Here is a 24,185-nt window from a genome sequence, read left to right as displayed (position 1 = left end):
CCTCAGAATCACTGCCAGCAACCTCCTCAGCATCACTACCTGCAACTTCCTCAGCATCGCTGCCTGCAACCTCCTCAGCATCACTGCCAGCAACCTCCTCAGCATCACTGCCAGCAACCACCTACGCATCACTGCCTGCAACCTCCTTAGCATCGCTGCCTGCAATCTCCTCAGCATCGCTGCTTGCAACCTCCTCCACATCACTGCCTGCAACCTCCTCAGCATCACTGCCTGCAACCTCCTCAGCATCACTGCCTGCAACCTCCTCAGCATCGCTGCCAGCAACCTCCTCAGCATCACTACCTGCAACTTCCTCAGCATCGCTGCCTGCAACCTCCTCAGCATCGCTGCCAGCAACCACCTCAGCATCACTGCCTGAAAACTCCTCAGCATCACTGCCTTCAACCTCCTCTGCATCTCTGCCATCAACCTCCTCAGCATCACTGCCTGCAACTTCCTCAGCATCACTGCCTGCAACCTCCTCAGAATCACTGCCTGCAACCTCCTCAGCATCACTGCCAGCAACCTCCTCAGCATCACTGCCTGCAACCTCCTCAGCATCACTGCCTGCAACCTCCTCAGCATCACTGCCTGCAACCTCCTCAGCATCACTGCCAGCAACCTCCTCAGCATCACTGCCTGCAACCTCCTCAGCATCGCTGCTTGCAACCTCCTCCACATCACTGCCAGCAACCTCCTCAGGATCACTGCCTGCAACCTCCTCAGCATCACTGCCTGCAACCTCCTCAGCATCACTGCCTGCAACCTCCTCCGCATCACTGCCTGCAACCTCCTCAGCATCACTGGCAGGAACCTTCTCAGCATCACTGCCAGCAACCTCCTCAGCATCGCTGCCAGCCACCTCCTCAGCATCGCTGCCAGCAACCTCCTCAGAATCACTGCCTGCAACCTCCTCCGCATCACTGTCTGCAACCTCCTCAGCATCGCTGCCTGCAACCTCCTCAGCATCACTGCCTGCAACCTCCTCAGCATCACTGCCTGCAACCTCCTTAGCATCACTGCCTGCAACCTCCTCCGCATTGCTGCCAGCAACCTCCTCAGCATCACTGCCTGCAACCTCCTCAGCATCGCTGCCAATGCCACAGCCATGAGTATTATTAGCATCATTATTAGTAGTAGCAGCTGTAGTAGAAGCATCATTATCAATATCATCATCATCATCATTAGTACTATTATTATTAGTATTACTATTATTATTATTATTATTATTATTATTATTATTATTATTATTATTATTATTATTATTATTATTATTATTATTATTATTAATGATATTATTATTAGTAGTATTACTAGGCTAATTGCTATCATTATTATTGTTAGTATTAGTATTATTAATATACACATTGTTAGTATTATTAGCAATATTAATATTGTTACATTTGTCATGCTTATTATTACCTATGATTAGTGCTATTTTTTATCACGTTTTACTACAATAATTATTATTACTTCTATTACTAGTAAGTATTGTCCTTGCTTTTATTATTATTGTTATTATTATGATAAATATTATCCTATGGTTTGTATTTTATATTAAATGGTGGTGGTGTGACCATTATTGGTACAATTAACAGTATGATTATTTTAGTAACGTTCCTATTAAGCGCAGCATTACTATTCATGCTCTTGAAGTGGGGAGTGTGATCCCGCCGCCCTTGGTGCTGATCAGAGTTATCCGCAGCCTGCGGTAGAGGGCGGTGAAGCAGGGGGAATAATGAGATAAAGGAGGGACAGGGCGTCGCATGCGCGCTCCACCGGGGCGGCGGAGCCCGTGCCTCTCCGCGGCGCGCTGCGCTCACTTCCACTGAAGTCATCGTGCGCTACTTCCCGAAAAGAAAACAAAATATGCCTTTACAGTCATCTTCTGTACTGGCTCTGGTGGTGGCTCTGGTGGTGGCTCTGGTGGTGGTGGTGGCTTTGGTGGTGGCTTTGGTGGTGGCTTTGGTGGTGGCTCTGGTGGTGGCTTTGGTGGTCGCTTTGGTGTTGGCTCTGGTGGTGGCTTTGGTGGTGGTTTTGGTTGTGGTGGGAGGAGGAGCCGCGGGTTTCCCGGCGGTGTTATTACACTTTGCTTTCCAAGTATTGGAATCCGGATAGCTGTACCCCCACTGCTCAGGTGATTTCATGCACTCACTCAGCGTAATCGAGGGCATGGCGGGGTACCACCCATCACCCGCGGCCTGGCAGGGGGGCGTGCCGTTTGAAGGGTAGTCGGCGGGTGTTTTACAGTTAATCTTCTGCCACATTGCGAAGAGCCTGCACAGGAGGACAACGTGTAATTAAAAATAAACACTCCACATTTCAACATCAGCACAGAGAGGGGCCACACATTTCACCGTAAAAAGTACGTTCATAGAAGGTAATCACACCTCGGAAAGAGTAAATTTCGATGGAGCAGTACCCTAAAAAGAACACACACCTACAGCACCTTATCACAAAGAGAAGGCTCTCGTACAGGACTGCCTTAACACAAAGAGAGCCCCCTTATATAGGACTGAATTACAGCAAAGAGAGGACTCGTACAGGCAGGGCTTAAAGTGGGCCGGGTCCTGCCGGTAAAAGCAGGTGATGAAACAGGTCCCTATCGAGCTCTCCATTATCGTCCTCACTCTCAGAATGGAAAACAAATGTTAGCTCTGCTGCAGTTCACTGCTTTTGATATAACTTTTTTTTTTTGCAGTTCTATATTTCAAAACTCAGAAGTGGTTTACATGAGCACCAACAAGACATATTCATTCATTTTTTGGTAGGCACACACGATTACGCGATTTGCCAAGAAACACGAGATATTGAGCTGCCAAAGAGAGGACTCTCATACAGGACTGCATTACAACAAAGATATTACACCTGTAGGAAATTGGGTTACTGCTTGAGCAACAACAATTCTTTTCAGAACGAACCACAAACAAACTCCAAATTAACCTGACTTAACCTTCTGGTTGCTTGGCACTAAATCAGACCCGCTTAACTTAGAGGCAATTTCTAGAAGTAGTTATGAAGCTCTTCAAACAGTAATGAAGTGAAGACACAATACAATAAAAATTCACACCAGTTTAGAACAAGCATTGGCATAGCCAATAGGACTCGCTTTTGGGACCTTATGAGTGTTTAGCCATGAGGTCCATGAGTGTTTCTCTCCCGTTAGCTAGTCTAGTTTGCATTAACAATCACAAGTTTAATATTTATGTTCAGAAAAAAAACAAAGATTATTACCAGAAATTCTCAGTCTGGCAGCAGTTAACTATTGTCTGCCTTTATTGAAATTACATCCTTTTTTAAATGTTAAGCAGTAATGGGGTGTCATGCGTGGCAGGAGTGAGGCCTCAACGGGAGGAGTGCACTGAGTGGAGCGGTGTCAGGAGTGAGGCATCAACGGAAGGAGAGCGCTCCATGGAGCAATGTCAGGAGTGAGGTGAGGAGTGCACTCCATGGACCAGTGTTAGGAGTGAGGCATCAACGGAAGGAGTGCACTCTATTGAGCAGTGTCAGGAGTGAGGCGTCAACAGAAGGAGTGCACTCCATGGAGCAAAGTCAGGAGTGAGAGGTCAACGGAAGGAGTACACTCCATGGAGCAGTGTCAGGAGTGAGATGTCAACAGAAGGAGTGCACTCCATGGAGCAATGTCAGGAGTGAGGCATCAACGGAAGGAGTGCACTCTATTGAGCAGTGTCAGGAGTGAGGCGTCAACAGAAGGAGTGCACTCCATGGAGCAATGTCAGGAGTGAGAGGTCAACGGAAGGAGTGCACTCCATGGAGCAATGTCAGGAGTGAGGCGTCAACAGAAGGAGTGCACTCCATGGAGTAATGTCAGGAGTGAGAGGTCAACGGAAGGAGTGCACTCCATGGAGCAGTGTCAGGAGTGAGACATCAACGGAAGGAGTGCACTCCATGAACCAGTGTCAGGAGTGAGGCATCAACGGAAGGAGTGCACTCCATGGAGCAGTGTCAGGAGTGAGGATCCAACTGAAGGAGTCCACTCCGTGGAGCAGTGTCTGGAGTGAGGTGAGGAGTGCGCTCCGTGGAGCAGTGTCACGAGTGAGGCATCAACAGAAGGAGTGCGCTCCATGAAGCAGTGTCAGGAGTGAGACATCAACAGAAGGAGTGCACTCCATGGAGCAATGTCAGGAGTGAGGTGAGGAGTGCGCTCCGTTTAGCAGTGTCAGGAGTGAGGCATCAATGGAAGGAGTACACTCTGTGGAGCAGTGTGAGAAGTGAGGCATCAACGGAAGGAGTGCACTCCATGGAGCAGTATCAGGAGTGAGGTTCCAACGGAAGGAGTACACTCCGTGGAGCAGTGTCAGGAGTGAGGCGTCAACAGAAGGAGTGCACTCCATGGAGCAGTGTCAGGAGTGAGGATCCAACAGAAGGAGTGAAGCTGAAACGGGAGGAGTGCACTCTGTGGAGCAGTGTCAGGAGTGAGGTCTCAACAGAAGGAGTGCACTCCATGGAGCAGTGTCAGGAGTGAGGCACCAACGGAAGGAGTGCGCTCCATGTAGCAGTGTCAGGAGTGAGGCGTCAACGGTAGGAGTGCACTCCGTGGAGCGGTGTCAGGAGTGAGGCGTCAACGGTAGGAGTGGGCTCCATGGAGCAGTGTCAGGAGTGAGGATCCAACGGAAGGAGTGCACTCTGTGGAGCAGTGTCAGGATGAAGATCCAACGGAAGGAGTACACTCCGTGGAGCAATGTCAGGAGTGGGGATCCAACGGAAGGAGTACACTCCGTGGAGCAGTCTCAGGAGTGAAGATCCAACGGAAGGAGTGCACTCCGTGGAGCAGTGTCAGGAGTGAGGATCCAACTGAAGGAGTCCACTCAGTGGAGCAGTGTTAGGAGTGAGGCGTCAACAGAAGGAGTGCACTCCATGGAGCAGTGTCAGGAGTGAGGCGTCAACGGTAGGAGTGCACTCCATGGAGCAGTGTCAGGAGTGAGGATCCAACGGAAGGAGTGAAGGTGAAACGGGAGGAGTGCACTCCGTGGGGCAGTGTCAGGAGTGAGGCCTCAACAGAAGGAGTGCACTCCATGGAGCAGTGCCAGGAGTGAGGCACCAACGGAAGGAGTGCGCTCCATGTAGCAGTGTCAGGAGTGAGGCGTCAACGGTAGGAGTGCACTCCGTGGAGCGGTGTCAGGAGTGAGGCGTCAATGGTAGGAGTGGGCTCCATGGAGCAGTGTCAGGAGTGAGGCTCCAACGGAAGGAGTGCACTCTGTGGAGCAGTGTCAGGAGTGAAGATCCAACGGAAGGAGTACACTCCGTGGAGCAGTGTCAGGAGTGAAGATCCAACGGAAGGAGTGCACTCCATGGAGCAGTGTCAGGAGTGAGGATCCAACTGAAGGAGTCCACTCCGTGGATCAGTGTCAGGAGTCAAGATCCAACGGGAGGAGTGCCCTCCATGGAGCAGTGTCAGGAGTGAAGGTCAACGGAAGAGTGCACTCCATGGAGCAGTGTCAGGAGTGAGGCGTCAACGGGAGGAGTGCGCTCCATGGAGCAGTGTCAGGAATGAGGCGTCAATGGAAGGAGTGCGCTCCATGGAGCAGAGTCGAGAGTGAAGGTCAACGGGAGGAGTGCACTCCATGGAGCAGTGTCAGGAGTGAGACATCAACGGAAGGAGTACACTCCATGGAGCAGTGTCAGGAGTGAGGCATCAACGGGAGGAGTGCGCTCCATGGAGCAGTGTCAGGAGTGAGGCGTCAATGGAAGGAGTGCGCTCCATGGAGCAGAGTCGGGAGTGAAGGTCAAGGGGAGGAGTGAACTCCATGGAGCAGTGTCAGGATTAAGGCGTCAACGGGAGGAGTGCACTCCGTGGAGCATTGTCAGGAGTGAGACTTCAATGGGAGGAGTGCACTCCGTGGAGCCGATGTCCTGGTAGTTCAGAGCCAGGGATTAGAGTCTCCAACCTTTTCTGTAATAAGAACTACAGGGTTTAATGAAAATCATCTCTAGTACTATTAAAAAAATATTATCGTTGTGATAATGACCATATCAGAGGTTATATAAGTGGCCGCTATATACAAGATGAGGCAGTGAGCGCTTCAGCTCCTCTTCACAGTGTTACAACATGAGGCAGTGAGCGCCTCAGCTCCTCAGCCACTCTTCACAGTGTTACAAGATGAGGCAGCAAGCTCCTCAGCCCCTCTTCTCAGTGTTTCAAGATGAGGCTGTGAGCCCCTCAACTCCTCAGCCACTCTTCTTAGTGTTACAAGATGAGGCAATGAGCGCCTCAGCTCCTTAGCCACTCTTCACAGTATTACAAGATGAGGCAGTGAGCGCCTCAGCCCCTCTTCACAGTGTTACAAGATGAGGCAGTGAGCCCCTCAGCTCCTCAGCCACTCTTCTTAGTGTTACAAGATGAGGCAGTGAGCGCCTCAGCCCCTCTTCACAGTGTTACAAGATGAGGCAGTGAGCGCCTCAGCTCCTCAGCCACTCTTCTTAGTGTTACAAGATGAGGCAGTGAGCGCCTCGGCCCCTCTTCACAGTGTTACTAGATGAGGCAGTGAGCCCCTCAGCTCCTCAGCCCCTCTTCACAGTGTTACAAGATGAGGCAGTGAGTGCCTCAGCTCCTCAGCTACTCTTCACAGTGTTACAAGATGAGGTATTGAGCGCCTCAGCCCCTCTTCACAGTGTTACAAGATGAGGCAGCAAACTCCTCAGCCCCTCTTCTCAGTGTTTCAAGATGAGGCTGTGAGCCCCTCAACTCCTCAGCCACTCTTCCTAGTGTTACAAGATGAGGCAATGAGCGCCTCAGCCACTCTTCACAGTGTTACAACAAGAGGCAGTGAGCCCCTCAGCTCCTCTTCACAGTGTTACAAGATGAGGCAGCGAGCGCCTCAGCTCCTCAGCCACTGTTCCCAGGGTTTCAAGATGAGGCAGTGAGCCCCTCAGCTCCTTTTCACAGTGTTACAAGATGAGGCAGTGAGCCCCTCAGCCCCTCTTCCCAGGGATTCAAGATCAGGCAGTGAGCGGCTCAGCGCCTCAGCCACTCTTCACAGTGTTAAAAGATGAGGCAGTGAGCGCCTCAGTGCCTCAGCCACTCTTCACAGTGTTTCAAGATGAGGCAGTGAGCGCCTCAGCCACTCTTCACAATGTTAAAAGATGAGGCAGTGAGCGCTTCGGCTCCTCAGCCACTCTTCTCAGTGTTACAAGATGAGGCAGTGAGCGCCTCAGCTCCTCAGCCACTCTTCGCAGTGTTACAAGATGAGGCAGCGAGCGCCTCAGCCACTCTTCACAGTGTTACAAGACGAGGCAGTGAGCGCCTCAGCTCCTCGGGCACTCTTCACGGTGTTACATGATGAGGCAGTGAGCGCCTCAGCCACTCTTCACAGTGTTACAACATGAGGCAGTGAATGCCTCAGCCCCCTTCACAGTGTTACAAGATGAGGCAGTGAGTGCCTCAGCTCCTCAGGCACTCTTCACTGTGTTACAAGATGAGGCAGTGATTGCCTCAGCTCCTCAGGCACTCTTCACAGTGTTGCAAGATGAGGCAGTGAGCGCATCAGCCCCTCTTCACAGTGTTACAAGATGAGGCAGTGAGCACCTCAGCGCCTCAGGCACTCTTCCCAGTGTTACAAGATGAGGCAGTGAGCACCTCAGCGCCTCAGGCACTCTTCCCAGTGTTACAAGATGAGGCAGTGAGCACCTCAGCGTCTCAGCCACTCTTCACAGTTTTACAAGATGAGACAGTGAGCGCCTCAGCTACTCTTCCCAGTGTTTCAAGATGAGGCCTTGAGCCCCTCAGCTCCTCAGCTCCTCTTCACAGTGTTACAAGATGATGCAGTGAGCGTCTCAGCCACTCTTCACAGTTTTACAAGATGAGACAGTGAGCGCCTCAGCTACTCTTCCCAGTGTTACAAGATGAGGCTGTGAGTCCCTCAGCTCCTCAGCCACTCTTCTTAGTATTACAAGATGAGTCAGTGAGCGCCTCAGCCACTCTTCACAGTGTTACAAGATGAGGCAGTGAGCGCCTCAGCTCCTCGGCCACTCTTCCCAGTGTTACATGATGAGGCAGTGAGCGCCTCAGCCACTCTTCACAGTGTTAACCGATGAGGTAGTGAGCGCCTCAGCTCCTCTTCACAGTGTTTCAAGATGAGGCTGTGAGCCCCTCAGCTCCTCAGCCACTCTTCCCAGTGTTACAAGATGAGGCAGTGAGCGCCTCAGCCACTCTTCACAGTGTTAAAAGATGAGGCAGTGAGCACCTCAGCCACTCTTCACAGTTTTACAAGATTAGGCAATGAGCGTCTCAGCCACTCTTCCAATTGTTACAAGATGAGGCAGTGAGCGCCTCAGCCACTCTTCTCAGTGTTACAAGATGAGGCAGTGAGCGCCTCAGCTCCTCAGCCACTCTTCGCAGTGTTACAAGATGAGGCAGCGAGCGCCTCAGCCACTCTTCACAGTGTTACAAGACGAGGCAGTGAGCGCCTCAGCTCCTCGGGCACTCTTCACGGTGTTACATGATGAGGCAGTGAGCGCCTCAGCCACTCTTCACAGTGTTACAACATGAGGCAGTGAATGCCTCAGCCCCCTTCACAGTGTTACAAGATGAGGCAGTGAGTGCCTCAGCTCCTCAGGCACTCTTCACTGTGTTACAAGATGAGGCAGTGATTGCCTCAGCTCCTCAGGCACTCTTCACAGTGTTGCAAGATGAGGCAGTGAGCGCATCAGCCCCTCTTCACAGTGTTACAAGATGAGGCAGTGAGCACCTCAGCGCCTCAGGCACTCTTCCCAGTGTTACAAGATGAGGCAGTGAGCACCTCAGCGCCTCAGGCACTCTTCCCAGTGTTACAAGATGAGGCAGTGAGCACCTCAGCGTCTCAGCCACTCTTCACAGTTTTACAAGATGAGACAGTGAGCGCCTCAGCTACTCTTCCCAGTGTTTCAAGATGAGGCCTTGAGCCCCTCAGCTCCTCAGCTCCTCTTCACAGTGTTACAAGATGATGCAGTGAGCGTCTCAGCCACTCTTCACAGTTTTACAAGATGAGACAGTGAGCGCCTCAGCTACTCTTCCCAGTGTTACAAGATGAGGCTGTGAGTCCCTCAGCTCCTCAGCCACTCTTCTTAGTATTACAAGATGAGTCAGTGAGCGCCTCAGCCACTCTTCACAGTGTTACAAGATGAGGCAGTGAGCGCCTCAGCTCCTCGGCCACTCTTCCCAGTGTTACATGATGAGGCAGTGAGCGCCTCAGCCACTCTTCACAGTGTTAACCGATGAGGTAGTGAGCGCCTCAGCTCCTCTTCACAGTGTTTCAAGATGAGGCTGTGAGCCCCTCAGCTCCTCAGCCACTCTTCCCAGTGTTACAAGATGAGGCAGTGAGCGCCTCAGCCACTCTTCACAGTGTTAAAAGATGAGGCAGTGAGCACCTCAGCCACTCTTCACAGTTTTACAAGATGAGGCAATGAGCGTCTCAGCCACTCTTCCAATTGTTACAAGATGAGGCAGTGAGCGCCTCAGCCACTCTTCTCAGTGTTTCAAGATGAGGCTGTGAGCGCCTCAGCTCCTCGGCCACTCTTCCTAGTGTTACAAGATGAGGAAGTGAGCGCCTCAGCTCCTCCGCTACTCTTCCCAGTGTTACAAGATGAGGCAGTGAGCGCCTCAGTACCTCTTCACAGTGTTACACGATGATGCAATGAGTGCCTCAGCCACTCTTCCAAGTGTTACAAGATGAGGCAGTGAGCGCCTCAGCCACTCTTCTTATTGTTTCAAGATGAGGCTGTGAGCCCCTCACCTCCTCGGCCACTCTTCTTAGTGTTACAAGATGAGGCAGTGAGCCCCTCAGCCACTCTTCAAAGTGTTACAAGATGAGGCAGTGAGCGCCTCAACTCCTCAGCCACTATTCCCAGGGTTTCAAGATGAGTCAGTGAGCACCTCAGCGCCTCAGCCACTCTTCACAGTGTTAAAAGATGAGGCAGTGAGCCCCTCAGCTCCTCAGCCACTCTTCACAGTGTTACAAGATGAGGCAGTGAGCGCCTCAGCTCCTCGGCCACTCTTCCTAGTGTTACAAGATGACGAAGTGAGCGCCTCAGCTACTCCGCCACTCTTCCCAGTGTTACAAGATGAGGCAGTGAGCGCCTCAGCGCCTCTTCACAGTGTTACAAGATGAGGCAATGAGTGCCTCAGCCACTCTTCCAAGTGTTACAAGATGAGGCAGTGAGCGTCTCAGCCACTCTTCTTATTGTTTCAAGATGAGGCTGCGAGCCCCTCACCTCCTCGGCCACTCTTCTTAGTGTTACAAGATGAGGCAGTGAGCCCCTCAGCCACTCTTCAAAGTGTTACAAGATGAGGCAGTGAGCGCCTCAACTCCTCAGCCACTATTCCCAGGGTTTCAAGATGAGTCAGTGAGCCCCTCAGCTCCTCGGCGACTCTTCACAGTGTTACAACATGAGGCAGGGAGCACCTCAGCCTCCTTTCACTGTGTTACAAGATGAGGCAGTGAGTGCCTCAGCTCCTCAGGCACTCTTCACAGTGTTGCAAGATGAGGCAGTGAGTGCCTCAGCTCCTCAGGCACTCTTCACAGTGTTGCAAGATGAGGCAGTGAGCGCAGTGAGCGCCTCAGCTCCTCAGGCACTCTTCATAGTGTTGCAAGATGAGGCATTGAGTGCCTCAGCTCCTCAGGCACTCTTCCCAGTGTTACAAGATGAGGCTGTGAGCCCCTCAGCTCCTCAGCCACTCTTCACAGTGTTACAAGATGAGGCAGTGAAGAGGAGCTGAGGCGCTCACTGCCTCATCTTTTAACACTGTGAAGAGTAGCAGAGTCGCTCACTGCCTCATCTTGTAACACTGGGAAGAGTGGCTGAGGAGCTGATGCGCTCACTGCCTCATCTTGTAACACTGTGAAGAAGGGCTGAGGCGCTCACTGCCTCATCTTGTAACACTGGGAAGAGTGGCTGAGGCGCTCACTGCCTCATCTTTTAACACTGTGAAGAGTGGCTGAGGCGCTCGCTGCCTCATCTTGTAACACTGTGAAGAGTGGCCGAGAAGCTGAGGGGCTCACTGCCTCATCATGTAACACTGTGAAGAGTGGCTGAGGGGCTGAGGCACAGTGTTACAAGATGAGGCTGTGAGCCCCTCAGCTCCTCAGCTCCTCTTCACAGTGTTACAAGATGAGGCTGTGAGCCCTTCAGCTCCTCAGCCACTCTTTTTAGTGTTACAAGATGAGGCAGTGAGCGCCTCAGCTACTCTTCACAGTGTTACAAGATGAGGCAGTGAGCGCCTCAGCTCCTCGGCCACTCTTCGTAGTGTTACAAGATGAGGCAGTGAGCACCTCAGCTCCTCTGCCACTCTTCCCAGTGTTACAAGATGAGGCAGTGAGCGCCTCAGCCACTCTTCACAGTGTTAAAAGATGAGGAAGTGAGCACCTCAACCACTCTTCACAGTTTTACAAGATGAGTCAAGTCAAGTCAAGTCTAAATTTGTATAGCGCACTACTCACCCAGAGGGTCTCAAGGCGCTTGAGGGAGGGGGGGAGCTTTACTTATCAAATATCCAAGTTTTTAGTTGTTTTCTGAAGGAGAGGTGATTCTGAGTGGGGCGGAGGTGGTTGGAGAGGGAATTCCAGGTCTTGGCCGCTAAGTAGGAGAAGGATCTTCCTCCCATGGTGGATCTTTGGATGCGTGGAATTGCGGCGAGGGCTTGATTGGACGATCGAAGTTGGCGGGTGGGGGTGTAGAAGGACAGGCGTGTGTTGAGGTATTCGGGTCCTAGGTCGTAGAGGGCTTTGTGTGCGTGGGTGAGGAGGCGGAACGTTATTCTCTTGTTGACGGGGAGCCAGTGGAGGTCTTTCAGGTGACCGGAAATGTGAGCTTGGCTGGGGATGTCTAGGATGAGTCTGGCTGAGGCGTTTTGGATGCGTTGGAGTTGTTTCTGTAGTTTGACTGTGGTTCGGCGTAGAGGGTGTTTCCGTAGTCCAGTCGGCTTGTAACCAGTGCATGGGTGACCGTCTTTCTTGTTTCGGTGGGGATCCAACGGAAGATTTTTTTGAGCATACGTAGGATGTTGAAGCATGATGATGAGACGGCGTTGACTTGTCTGGTCATTGAGAGGGAGGAGTCCAGGATGAAGCCCAGGTTACGTGCGTGATCCGTTGGTATGGGTGCGGTTCCCAGGGCCGGTGGCCACCATGAGTCGTCCCAGGCGGAGGGGGATGATCCTAAGATGAGGACTTCCGTTTTGTCCGAGTTTAGTTTTAAACGGCTGTTCTTCATCCACTCGGCTACTTCTTTCATCCCTTTGTGTAGGTTGGTTTTGGCGGTGAGGGAGAGGATCAACTGAGTGTCGTCTGCGTAGGAGATAATGTTGAGGTTGTGTTGGCGCGCAATGGATGCGAGTGGACTCATGTATACGTTGAAGAGGGTGGGGCTGAGTGAAGATCCTTGGGGTACGCCGCAGATGACTTCGGTGGCCTCTGATCTAAAAGGGGGGAGGCGGACTCTCTGGGTTCTTCCGGCGAGGAACGAGATTATCCACTCCAATGCTTTTCCTTGTATTCCGACGTTGCTGAGGCGTTGTATGAGGGTGCTATGACAGACTGTGTCGAAGGCTGCGGAGAGGTCAAGTAGGATGAGGGCAGCAGTTTCTCCGTTGTCCAGTAGGGTTCGAATGTCGTCTGTTGCTGCGATGAGGGCGGTCTCGGTGCTGTGTTTGGCTCGGAAGCCGGACTGTGAAGGGTCGAGGGATTTGTTGGATTCGAGGAAGGCGGCGAGTTGACTGTTGATGGCTTTCTCAATGACTTTGGCAGGGAATGGGAGGAGCGAAATGGGGCGGTAGTTCTTGAGTTCAGTGGGGTCTGCTGTGGGTTTCTTCAAGAGGGCGCTGAGTTCGGCATGTTTCCAGCTATCCGGGAAGGTGGCGGAGTTGAGGGAGCAGTTGATGACGTCTCGGAGATGGGGTGTGATAATGGAGTCTGCTTTGTTGAAAATGTGGTGGGGACATGGGTCGGTTGGCGATCCTGAGTGAATGGTGTTCATCAGGCGGATGGTGTCTTCAGTGGTGATTGGGTTCCAGGCGCAAATATTGTTGGAGGGGGGTTTTAGTTCAGAGGTGGGTGGGTTGGGCTGGTCTCCAAAGCTGTTATGTATGTCAGTGATTTTGTTGTGGAAGAACGAGGCTAGAGAGTCGCAGAGGACTTGGGAGGGAGTGATGTCGTTGGTGCCGGCAGTGGGGTTGGTAAACTCTTTGACGATGTTGAATAGTTCTTTGCTGTTGTGGGCGTTGTTGTCGAGTCGATCCTTGAATGATGATTTCTTGGTGGATCGGATCAGTTGGTGGTGTTTGCGGGTGGCGTTCTTGAAGGTGGTCAGGTTGTCAGGGGTTGAGTTTTTTCGCCAGGCTTTCTCAAGGGTGCAACAGATCTTCTTGGATTTCTTAAGCAGACCCTCCAGGATATCGCGATTTCGCGATTTCGCGATTTGCCGCAAAATCGGCACTTTTTAAAAAATGCCGCGATTTTTAAAAAAATGCCAGCGAAATCTGCATTTTGGTCGAAATCGCAGCATTTTTCGCTACATCCTGGGGGGCCTGCTTTATGTGGCTATCGCCTGTGAATTGGGCTAGCAGCCAAAGACATCCAGTGATGAGTTTTCTACGCCACGCCCAGCATTCACTGCCACGCCTGTCTGCCCACACCATTCATGGAGCATTCTTCACTCCGATGCTGCACCAAAGCTCCTCGGATACTCAGCAGCAATGGAGAGGCACAGCGGGATGGCAACCCTCACACCTCTAGCCCTTGATGACCTGTTAAGAGGTGCTTCGAAGGTGACTGAGAGGGAGGGGCTGCAGGTTCAGGAGCAGCGACATCTATTCACATGCAAACAGCCCTGAATGTGTCATGTCTCTGCTATTTAGAGGGGGGCTCACACATTCCATTTCTACCCAGGGCCCCAAACATCCACCGAGGCAGCACGTGGTTCTCTTCACAGAGCGTAATTACTGTCACTAAATTGTAAGCAAACCTCGGTTCTTCAAACATGCAGTCTATAATGTAAGAAAATAAAGAAATGGCACAATCGCACCCACACTGATTAACAAAGTATGGAGGACAATCAGTTCAATCAGTTCTCTTAGAGTATCTCCTGTAAGTACTGTACATCACAGTGGGGGATGGCATTTTGGACAGAGAGCCTGTCTTCTTGTTGTCTTGTGCAGGAGGGGGCGAGGAGCCCAAGATGATACTAGAATACTGCATGCCCACCCCTGTGCCCACCCTGGTGGATCCTGTTCCCTCTCCTGTGATGGCTCCTGCTCTCCCCTCAGTGATGGCTCTTGTCCCCCCATGTGGTGGCTCCAGTCCACCCCCCGCCTGTGATGGCTCCTGTCCCCCCATGTTGTGGCTCCAGTCCACCTACACCTGTGATGGCTCTTGTCCCCCCCTGTAGTGGATCCTGTCTCCGCCCTGGGTGGCTTCTGTCCCAGTCCTGGAACGGCCCCTGCAGCGAGGGTGAAGTTCTTGATGGGCCTCTTCTCAAAAGGGCTCAGCTCAAAATTAATATGGAAAGGTCGGCGAGTAAGTAAGTGAAGGGATGGGTGAATGGCTGGATGATTTAGTGAAAGGGTGAATGGATGAATGACAGATTGAATACATGGATAATGAGAGAGGATGGATGGATTGATGAGAGGGGAAGGATGGAGAGAAAATGTAAATAGCTGGATGTATGGGTGGAAGGGTAGCTGGATTATGGATGAGGGGAAAGATGGATGAGGGGAAGGATGATGGATGAGGAGAAGGATGGATGGATGGATGGAGGGGAAGGATGGATGGATGGGGGGAAGGATGGATGGATGGAGGGGAAGGATGGATGGATGAGGAGAAGGATGGATGGATGGATGGATGGATGGGTGAGGGGAAGGATGGATGATGGATGAAAGGAAGGATGGATGAGGGGAAGGATGGATGAGAGGAAGGATGGATGGATGAGGGGATGGATAGAGGGGAAGGATGGATGGATGGGTGGGTGAAAGGATGGATGGATGGATGATGAGGGGAAGGATGGATGATGAGGGGAAGGATGGATGGATGGATGATGAGGGGATGGATGGTTGATGAGGGGGTGGGTGAAAGGATGGATGGATGATGAGGGGAAGGATGGATGGATGATGAGGGGAAGGATGGATGGATGAAGAGTGGGTGGGTAGATGGATGGATGGATGATGAGGGAAAAGGATGGATGGATGATGAGGGAAAAGGATGGATGGGTGATGAGGGGAAGGATGGATGATGAGGGGAAGGACAGATAGATGGATGGATGGATGATGGGTGGGTGAAAGGATGGATGGAAGGAAGGATGGCTAAGTGAAAGGGTCGATGGAGAGAGAAAGGGAGGATGGATGGATGACTAAAATAGTGGATGGGTGGAAGGATTAGTAAGTGAAAGGATGGCTGGATTGGTGAAAGGGTAAATGGCTGAATGGATGAGTGAATGGATGGATGGGATGAAATGAAATGAAATGAAAATGTTTTTATTCTGCGCATACTTTGCCCCATGGGCGTCAAGGCGCCTAACATCAGAATCACAGCTTATCACTCCAGGGAACGTTCAGTTAGAGATAGGACTTCCTAAAGAACCATGTCTTTAGCTCCTTTTTGAACAAATCAATTGATGGCAACCTCTTAAGCTTGATGGGAATCGAATTCCAGAGCTGAGGGGCCACAACTGAAAAGGCCCTAGCTCCCCATCTAGCCAGCCTGACCCGTGGCACGACAAGTTGGAGCAATTCAGCGGATCGAAGGCCTCTAACTGGAACATAACGAGCGAGCAAGGAACTAATCCCACTCATTGATCCCTCCGCCAATGCTCTGTAGGTCATGCAAAGAATTTTAAAAGAAATTCTGTGCTGCACTGGAAGCCAGTGAAGGTCTTTCCTGGCTTTAGTCGCAGAAGCCACCTTAGGAAGGGCCAATACAAAACGTGCAGCCGCATTCTGCACAATTTGCAGTCGATGCACAAGGCTCTTGTTGGACTCCATGTACAGGGAATTGCAATAATCCAGCCTGGAGCCAACAAGAGCGACTGCAATTTGTTTCCGAGCTTGGGGAGAAAGATATTCACGGATTCTATTTAGAGTCCTAATCACACCCCAGCAAGTGGCCACGGTCCTGTTTACTTGAAGGGACATAGAGAGTGAGGTGTCAAATATCACACCTAGATTTCTGGCTGATTGGGAGGGAGAGGGGCAGGTGCCAAGAGACGAAGGCCACCACTCGCTCGACCAAACATCCTGGTTCTTTCCAAAAACCAGTACCTCTGTTTTTTCGCCATTGAGCCTCAGGGAATTGACAGTCATCCAGTCTGCCACCAACTGCATGCATACCCTGAAGCTCATGGCAGATGTTACCACAGAGGAATGAGCCAGAGACACCATGATTTGAGTGTCATCAGCGTAGGATACTACCTCCATCCCCTGCGATCTTATAAGTCTAGCAAGGGGGGCCACGTAGATGTTAAACAGGGTCGGGCTCAAGGCCGACCCTTGTGGCACCCCACATTGCAAAGACTTGGCAGGGGAGAGGTAGTTCCCAAGCATCACTCTCTGCTCTCTTTCTAAAAGAAAAGAGTTCAGAAGACTCAAAGCCGATCCCTCGACCCCTGCCTCCCTAAGCCGAGATGTTAAAATGGCGGGAGACAGGGTATCGAATGCGGCCGAGAGATCAAGTAAGACCAAGACAGTGGATTGGCCAGAGTCCACTTTCCGACGGATCTTGTCGGCCACAAGAGTCAAAGCGGACTCTGTGCTGTGGTGTTTCCTGAAGCCATGCTGTGTGTTATCTAAATATCCGGATTGATCAAGAAAGGCGGACAATTGAGAATTTAGGTGTGCTTCCAACATCTTTGCAGGTGCCGGAAGAAGGGAGATTGGCCTAAAGTTTTTTAAAAGGCCAGGGTCAAGGGATGGTTTTTTGAGGAGAGGCTTTACGATGGCCTTCTTCCATACCGTTGGAAAAGAGCCCTGGGAAATAGATTTGTTCATAACCATGAGCATGGAAGGAAGAAGACTGCTTCTACACTCTTTAAGCTTTTTAAGAGGTAGAGGATCCATAGGAGAAGAGGATTTGAAGAGTGGATGGATAAGTGTACAGATGGATAGGGTGAAAGGGTGGATGGATAATGGAGATGAGTGAAAGGATGGATGAGGAGATGGATGAAGGGATGGATGAGTGAAATGATAGATGGAAGGATACATGATGGATAGGTTTGCAAACGGTTGAATATGTTTGGAAATGGCTGGGCTTACTTATATACTATTGCGCAACCTCTGATGTGTCTGTAAAACGTACCTATTGTCCTGAAGTTTTGTCCTGAATTTTGAGCTCCTGTCCTGAATTTGTGTCCTGAATTTTGACCCTTTGTCCTGAATTTTTATACTCACCGTCCTGAATTTGCACCAATGCCAGTTGGTCACCCTATTCGCGGGCTTGGAGACGGAGCGCTGTGCAGAGATGTCTGTCCCTCAAGATAAACAGACAGAACCACTCAGCTGAGAGAGCTGAGGCGCACACGGGACGGGGTATCTGCAGAGGCGCGCTGGACAAGGGATGAAGTCAGAGGGTTGAGCTCACCTATTGCAGACCATTTCCCCCTGGGAGTGAGCCATGGGGAAAATCCTAGAGGCAAGAAATTTAACACGGGCGTCAAGTGGCCCCATGTCATGGGTGTCAACTTCAACCAGTCCCCGCTTTTAAATCGGAGACGATTTGCAGGCTGACATTTTGCAACGAAACTACAAGTACCAACATGCAGTTCGCTACTGTTTAACAAGTGACCACTTGGCGGTTTTGACTGCTCTTTCTCTAGTGTTTAGGTCTGTCGAACGGGCATCCGGTGGGATTTCAGGTCATGTTCAAAATACACTGTATTATTTAACGTGCTTACTAATAAAAGGGGCGATAGGTATAGCCATCATTAGTGCAGCAGGTACAGTGGCACCAAGCTCTAAGGCTATTGCAAGACACAAACTGACCTGCAATGGTACGCCTCTTCTGGCGCAGGGCTTTGCAACGTGACGCATCTGGGAGATGCGTCACGTAGTAAATACCCCGCACCATGGCGCATCTTTTGCGCCGCCGCTGCGTCACAAAAGTGACGCAACGGCACAAGGGGCTTGTAAATCTGCCCCAAAGTGTCTACATTGTAAAGAAACCAAATATACATAGCTTCATGTTGTTAAATAACTAAAAAAAAATAAGATATCGGTGTTTGTTGTAGGAAAAATGGCCACATAAAATGCCGCAAAATTGCCGCTAAATTTCCATATTTGTGCCGCTAAATTTCCATTTTTGTGCCGCTAAATTTGCTAATCCATGCCGCTATATCCTGGGGGGTCTAAGGTCATCATTAAACCAGGGGGCTTTTTTGCTGCCTTGCTTGATTTGATGGTTTTTCAAGGGTGCTAATTCGTCAGCGCTGTGGGTGATCCATTGTGTGAGGTTGGTGGCTGCTTGGTTTGGGTCCGATGATTTTGCAGGAGGGTTTTGGTGAAGCGACTTGAAGAGCTGGTCGGTGGTAATTTTATTCCAGTTTCTCCGAGGAATTGGTTGTGGGTGGTTGTGGGTCGTAGTCTTTTTGTAGTTGAAGTGAACGCAGCTGCGGTCCATCCAATGGAGAGCTGTGGTGTGATTAAAAGAGATGTGCTTGCTGGAGGTGAAGATTGGGTCGAGCGTGTGCCCGGCAAAGTGGGTGGGGGTGTCGACAAGTTGTTTGAGTCCGAGATTGGCGAGGTTGTCCAAAAGGGTGGTGGTGTTGCTGTTGTTGTTCTTTTCCAGGTGGAAGTTGAGGTCTCCCAGTAGAATGTAGTCCTCGGAGGGGAGCGCATGAGGGCTAATGAAGTCAGTGATGTCTTTGCTGAATTGTGTGCGGGGTCCGGTGGTCTATAGATGAGGGTGCCTCTAAGATGTGAATCTGGAAGTGAAGGTGTTCGGCGGTTCTGAGGTTGTCATCGGAACTGGTCGTGATGCGGATGGTGTTCTCCTGTTTGGTTGATGCGGTCCTTTCGGATGTTCTTGTAGCCGTCCGGGATGGCTATGGCGATGTCGGGCGCAGATGAGGCGTTCATCCAGGTTTCTGTAAGAAAGGCGACGTCCGGCGATGTGGTGTCGAGTAGGTTCCAAAGTTCAATGGCGTGTCTGTGGACCGAGCGGGTGTTGAGCAGGATGCACTTCAGGTGGTTAGTGTCAGAGCTCTGCTTGGAGTGTGTGGAATTGGTGTGGGTCCTGATGCAGTCGAACTTGCAAGAGTGGCAGGTGAAGGGTCCATGGGTGTGTCCTGGGGCGGCTTAGTAGCAGTTTGGGAGTCGGCCGGGGTTAAGTGCTGAGAGGGTAGCGGCGTCGTACGTTACATGGGTGGAGTGGATTTTGCGGGGGACAGGGGGTCTGGCGCTGGGCGCGGTCCAGGCGAGGACGGGCGTAGACGGGCTTACCTTGGGTGAGCCTTCGGCGCATAGGGCACGATCCGTGCGCGTGAACGCTGCGCGAAAGTTGCTTTGACATAAGTAGATAGTGGAGGGGGGCGGAGCGAGGGAGGAGCAGCTGGGAGGCGGGAGCGGGGTGGAGAGACGGGCTATGGGCACAACAACAACAAAATGGCCGCAAAAACGAAAGCGGAACAGGGCGAGACTGGGGCACAATCTGTGGTGTTTGCAAGATATGGGCAGTGACACAATCGGGCACAAATAACTTAGAGAGCAATGCGAGCAGTGCAATATAATGTAGGTCTACGATACCAGGCAGCTCCAAATTACTATGCAGGCAATGAGAGCTATGCAAATGCAATACAGTGCTACGATATCACAGACAATAATAATACAATATCACAAACGATAATGCCAGCAAAGCGAGCGATGCGCAAATCAGTTATCAGCAGCAGAAGCGCTACAATACCAAGAGTCAGGGAGCGTGGGGAGTGACAGCTTCTGAGCGAGTCAGGAAGCAATGAGGCGATGAGGCGCGTGAGGCAATGAGCGCCTCAGCCACTCTTCCAAGTGTTACAAGATGAGGCAGTGAGCGCCTCAACCACTCTTCTCAGTGTTTCAAGATGAGGCTGTGAGCCCCTCAGCTCCTCAGCAACTCTTCACAGTGTTACAAGATGAGACAGTGAGCTCCTCAGCCACTCTTCACAGTGTTACAAGATGAGGCAGTGAGCACCTCAGCTCCTCGGCCACTCTTTCTAGTGTTACAAGATGAGGCAGTGAGTGCCTCAGCTCCTTTGCCACTCTTCCCAGTGTTACAAGATGAGGCAGTGAGCGCCTCAGCACCTCTTCAAAGTGTTACAAGATGAGGCAATGATGGCCTCAGCCACTCTTCCAAGTGTTACAAGATGAGGCAGTGAGCGCCTCAGCCACTCTTCATAGTGTTACAAGATGAGGCAGTGATCGCCTCAGCTCCTCGGCCACTCTTCCTAGTGTTACAAGATGAGGCAGTGAACGCCTCAGCTCCTCCGCCACTATTCCCAGTGTTACAAGATGAGGCAGTGAGCGCCTCAGCACCTCTTCACAGTGTTACAAGATGAGGCAATGAGCGCCTCAGCCACTCTTCCAAGTGTTACAAGATGAGGCAGTGAGCGCCTCAGCCACTCTTCACAGTGTTACAAGATGAGGCAGTGAGCGCCTCAGCCACTCTTCACAGTGTTAAAAAGATGAGGCAGTGAGCACCTCAGCCACTCTTCACATTTTTACAAGATGAGGCAATGAGCGCCTCAGCCACTCTTCCAAGTGTTACAAGATTAGTCAGTGAGTGCCTCAGCCACTCTTCTCAGTGTTTCAAGATGAGGCTGTGAGCCCCTCAGCTCCTCGGCCACTCTTCCTAGTGTTACAAGATGAGGCAGTGAGCGCCTCAGCTCCTCCGCCACTCTTCCCAGGGTTACAAGATGAGGCAGTGAGCGCCAGTGTTAAAATATGAGGCAGTGAGCGCCTCAGCTCCTCCGCCACTATTCCCAGTGTTACAAGATGAGGCAGTGAGTGCCTCATCCACTCTTCCTAGTGTTACAAGATGAGGCAGTGAGCGCCTCAGCCACTCTTCACAGTGTTAAAAGATGAGGCTGTGAGCCCCTCAGCTCCTCAGTCACTCTTCCCAGTGTTGCAAGAAGAGGCAGTGAGCGCATAAGCCCCTCTTCACAGTGTTACATAATGAGGTAGTGAGCGCCTCAGCTCCTCAGCCACTCTTCCCAGTGTTACAAGATGAGGCAGTGAGCGCCTCAGCCACTCTTCACAATGTTACAAGATGAGGCAGTGAGCGCCTCAGCTCCTCAGCCACTCTTCCTAGTGTTACAAGATGAGGCAGTGAGCCCTTGAGCTCCTCAGCCACTCTTCACAGTGTTACAAGATGAGGCAGTGAGCACCTCAGCCACTCTTCACGGTGTTCCAAGATGAGGCAGTGAGCGCCTCAGCTCCACAGCCACTCTTCACAGTGTTGCAAGATGAGGCAGTGAGCGCCTTAGCTCCTCAGCCACTCTTCACAGTGTTACAAGATGAGGCATTGAGCGCCTCAGCTCCTCCACCACTCTTCCCAGTGTTACATGATGAGGCAGTGAGCGCCTCAGCCACTCTTCACAGTGTTAAAAGATGAGGCAGTGAGCGCCTCAGCTCCTCTTCACAGTGTTTCAAGATGAGGCTGTGAGCCTCTCAGCTCCTCAGCCACTCTTCCCAGTGTTACAAGATGAGGCAGTGAGCGCCTCAGCCACTCTTCACAGTGTTATAAAGATGAGGCAGTGAGCGCCTCAGCCACTCTTCCCAGTGTTTCAAGATGAGGCTGTGAGCCCCTCAGCTCCTCAGCCACTCTTCACAGTGTTACAAGATGAGGCAGTGAGCGCCTCAGCCACTCTTCACAGTGTTACAAGATGAGGCAGTGAGGGCCTCAGCTCCTCGGCCACTCTTCATAGTGTTACAAGATGAAGCAGTCAGTGCATCAGCTCCTCCACCACTCTTCCCAGTGTTACAAGATGAGGCAGTGAGCGCCTCAGCCACTCTTCACAGTTTTAAAAGATGAGGCAGTGAGCGCCTCCGCTCCTCAGCCACTCTTCCCAGTGTTACAAGATGAGGCAGCGAGCGCCTCAGCTCCTCAGCCACTCTTCACAGTTTTACAAGATGAGGCATTGAGCGCCTCACCCCCTCTTCACAGTGTTTCAAGATGAGGCAATGAGCGCCTCAGACACTCTTCACAGTGTTACAAGATGAGGCAGTGAGCGCCTCAGCCACTCTTCCCAGTGTTACAAGATGAGGCAGTGAGCGCCTCAGCTCCTCTTCACTGTGTTTCAAGATGAGGCTGTGAGCCCCTCAGCTCCTCAGCTCCTCTTCATAGTGTTACAAGATGAGGCAGTGAGCGTCTCAGCCACTCTTCACAGTTTTACAAGATAAGACAGTGAGCACCCAGCTACTCTTTCCAGTGTTACAAGATGAGGATGTGAGCCCCTCAGCTCCTCAGCCACTCTTCTTAGTGTTACAAGATGAGGCAGTGAGCGCCTCAGCCACTCTTCACAGTGTTACAAGATGAGGCAGTGAGCGCCTCAGCTCCTTGGCCTCTCTTCCTAGTGTTACAAAACGAGGCAGTGAGCGCCTCAGCTCCTTGGCCTCTCTTCCTAGTGTTACAAGATGAGGCAGCGAGCGCCTCAGCTCCTCAGCCACTCTTCAGAGTGTTACAAGATGAGGCAGTGAGCACTTCATCTCCTCCGCCACTCTTCCCAGTGTTACATGATGAGGCAGTGAGCGCCACAGCTCCTCTTCACAGTGTTTCAAGATGAGGCTGTGAGCCCCTCAGCCACTCTTCACAGTTTTACAAGATGAGGCAATGAGCGCCTCAACCACTCTTCACAGTTTTACAAGATGAGGCAATGAGCGCCTCAGCCACTCTTCCAAGTGTTACAAAATGAGGCAGTGAGCGCCTCATCCACTCTTCACAGTTTTACAAGATGAGGCAATGAGCGCCTCAGCCACTCTTCCAAGTGTTACAAGATGAGGCAGTGAGCGCCTCAGCCACTCTTCTCAGTGTTTCAAAATGAGGCTGTGAGCCCCTCAGCTCCTCAGCCACTCTTCACAGTGTTACAAGATGAGACAATGAGCGCCTCAGCTTTTCGGCCACTCTTCCTAGTGTTACAAGATGAGGCAGTGAGCGCCTCAGCTCCTCCGCCACTCTTCCCAGTGTTGCAAGATGAGGCAGTTAACGCCTCAGCCACTCTTCACAGTGTTAAAAGATGAGGCAGTGAGCACCTCAGCTCCTCTTCACAGTGTTTCAAGATGAGGCTGTGAGCCCCTCAGCTCCTCAGCTCCTCTTCACAGTGTTACAAGATGAGGCAGTGAGCGTCTCAGCCACTCTTCACAGTTTTACGAGATGAGACAGTGAGCGCCTCAGCTACTCGTCCCAGTGTTACAAGATGAGGCAGTGAGCGCCTCAGCTCCTCCGCCACTCTGCTCAGTGTTTCAAGATAAGGCAGTGAGCGCCTCATCACTCTTCACAGTGTTAAAAGATGAGGCAGTGAGCGTCTCAGCTCCTCCGCCACTCTTCACAGTGTTACAAGACGAGGCAGTGAGCGCCTCAGCCACTCTTCCAAGTGTTACAAGATGAGGCAGTGAGCACCTCAGCCACTCTTCACAGTTTTACAAGATGAGGCAATGAGCGCCTCAGCCACTCTACCAAGTGTTACAAGATGAGGCAGTGAGCGCCTCAGCCACTCTTTACAGTGTTAAAAGATGAGGTAGTGAGTCCCTCCGCTCCTCGGCCACTCTTCACAGTGTTACAAGACGAGGCAGTGAGCGCCTCAGCTCCTCAGGAACTCTTCACAGTGTTGCAAGGTGAGGCAGTGAGCGCCTCAGCTCCTCAGCCACTCTTCTTAGTGTTTCAAGATGAGGCAGTGAGCGCCTCAGCTCCTTAGGCACTCTTCACAGTGTTACAAGATGAGGCAGTGAGCCCCTCAGCTCCTCAGGCACTCTTCACAGTGTTAAAAGATGAGGCAGTGAGCCCCTCAGCTCCTCCACCACTCTTCACAGTGTTACGTGGAGAAGTGTGGCTCACTGGTTAGAGCAGGCAGACCCTGAAGCAGAGAACGGCCTGGTACCAGGGTTCAATTCCCGACACAGCAGGGTCGTGGACCAGGGTCAGCGGACTCGATAATTCTCGCTTCGGTGCCTACTCAAATCACGGGTTCACACTCTGCAACTCTGGGCATTAAGCTTGCTTAATCTCCACAACGCCCCCCCCCCG

General features: G+C 51.6%; 1 protein-coding gene across 1 annotated transcript in view; it reads right to left on the bottom strand.

The window, feature by feature from the left end:
• Nucleotides 1-1,216: 1,216 nt before the first annotated feature.
• Nucleotides 1,217-24,185, bottom strand: part of LOC144773654 (tyrosinase-like) — a 190,876-nt gene continuing 167,907 nt past the window's right edge. The window contains exon 5 of the mRNA XM_078658803.1: nt 1,217-2,277. Coding sequence (XP_078514929.1) covers nt 1,845-2,277 — 433 coding nt within the window. The 3' untranslated portion in view covers nt 1,217-1,844. The remainder of the gene's footprint in view (nt 2,278-24,185) is intronic.

The sequence above is a fragment of the Lissotriton helveticus genome, chromosome 8 (assembly GCF_964261635.1).
Source record: "Lissotriton helveticus chromosome 8, aLisHel1.1, whole genome shotgun sequence".
Taxonomy (NCBI): Eukaryota; Metazoa; Chordata; class Amphibia; order Caudata; family Salamandridae; genus Lissotriton; species Lissotriton helveticus.
The sequence above is the reverse complement of the archived record's forward strand: the minus strand, read 5'-3'. Positions and strand labels throughout refer to the sequence as shown.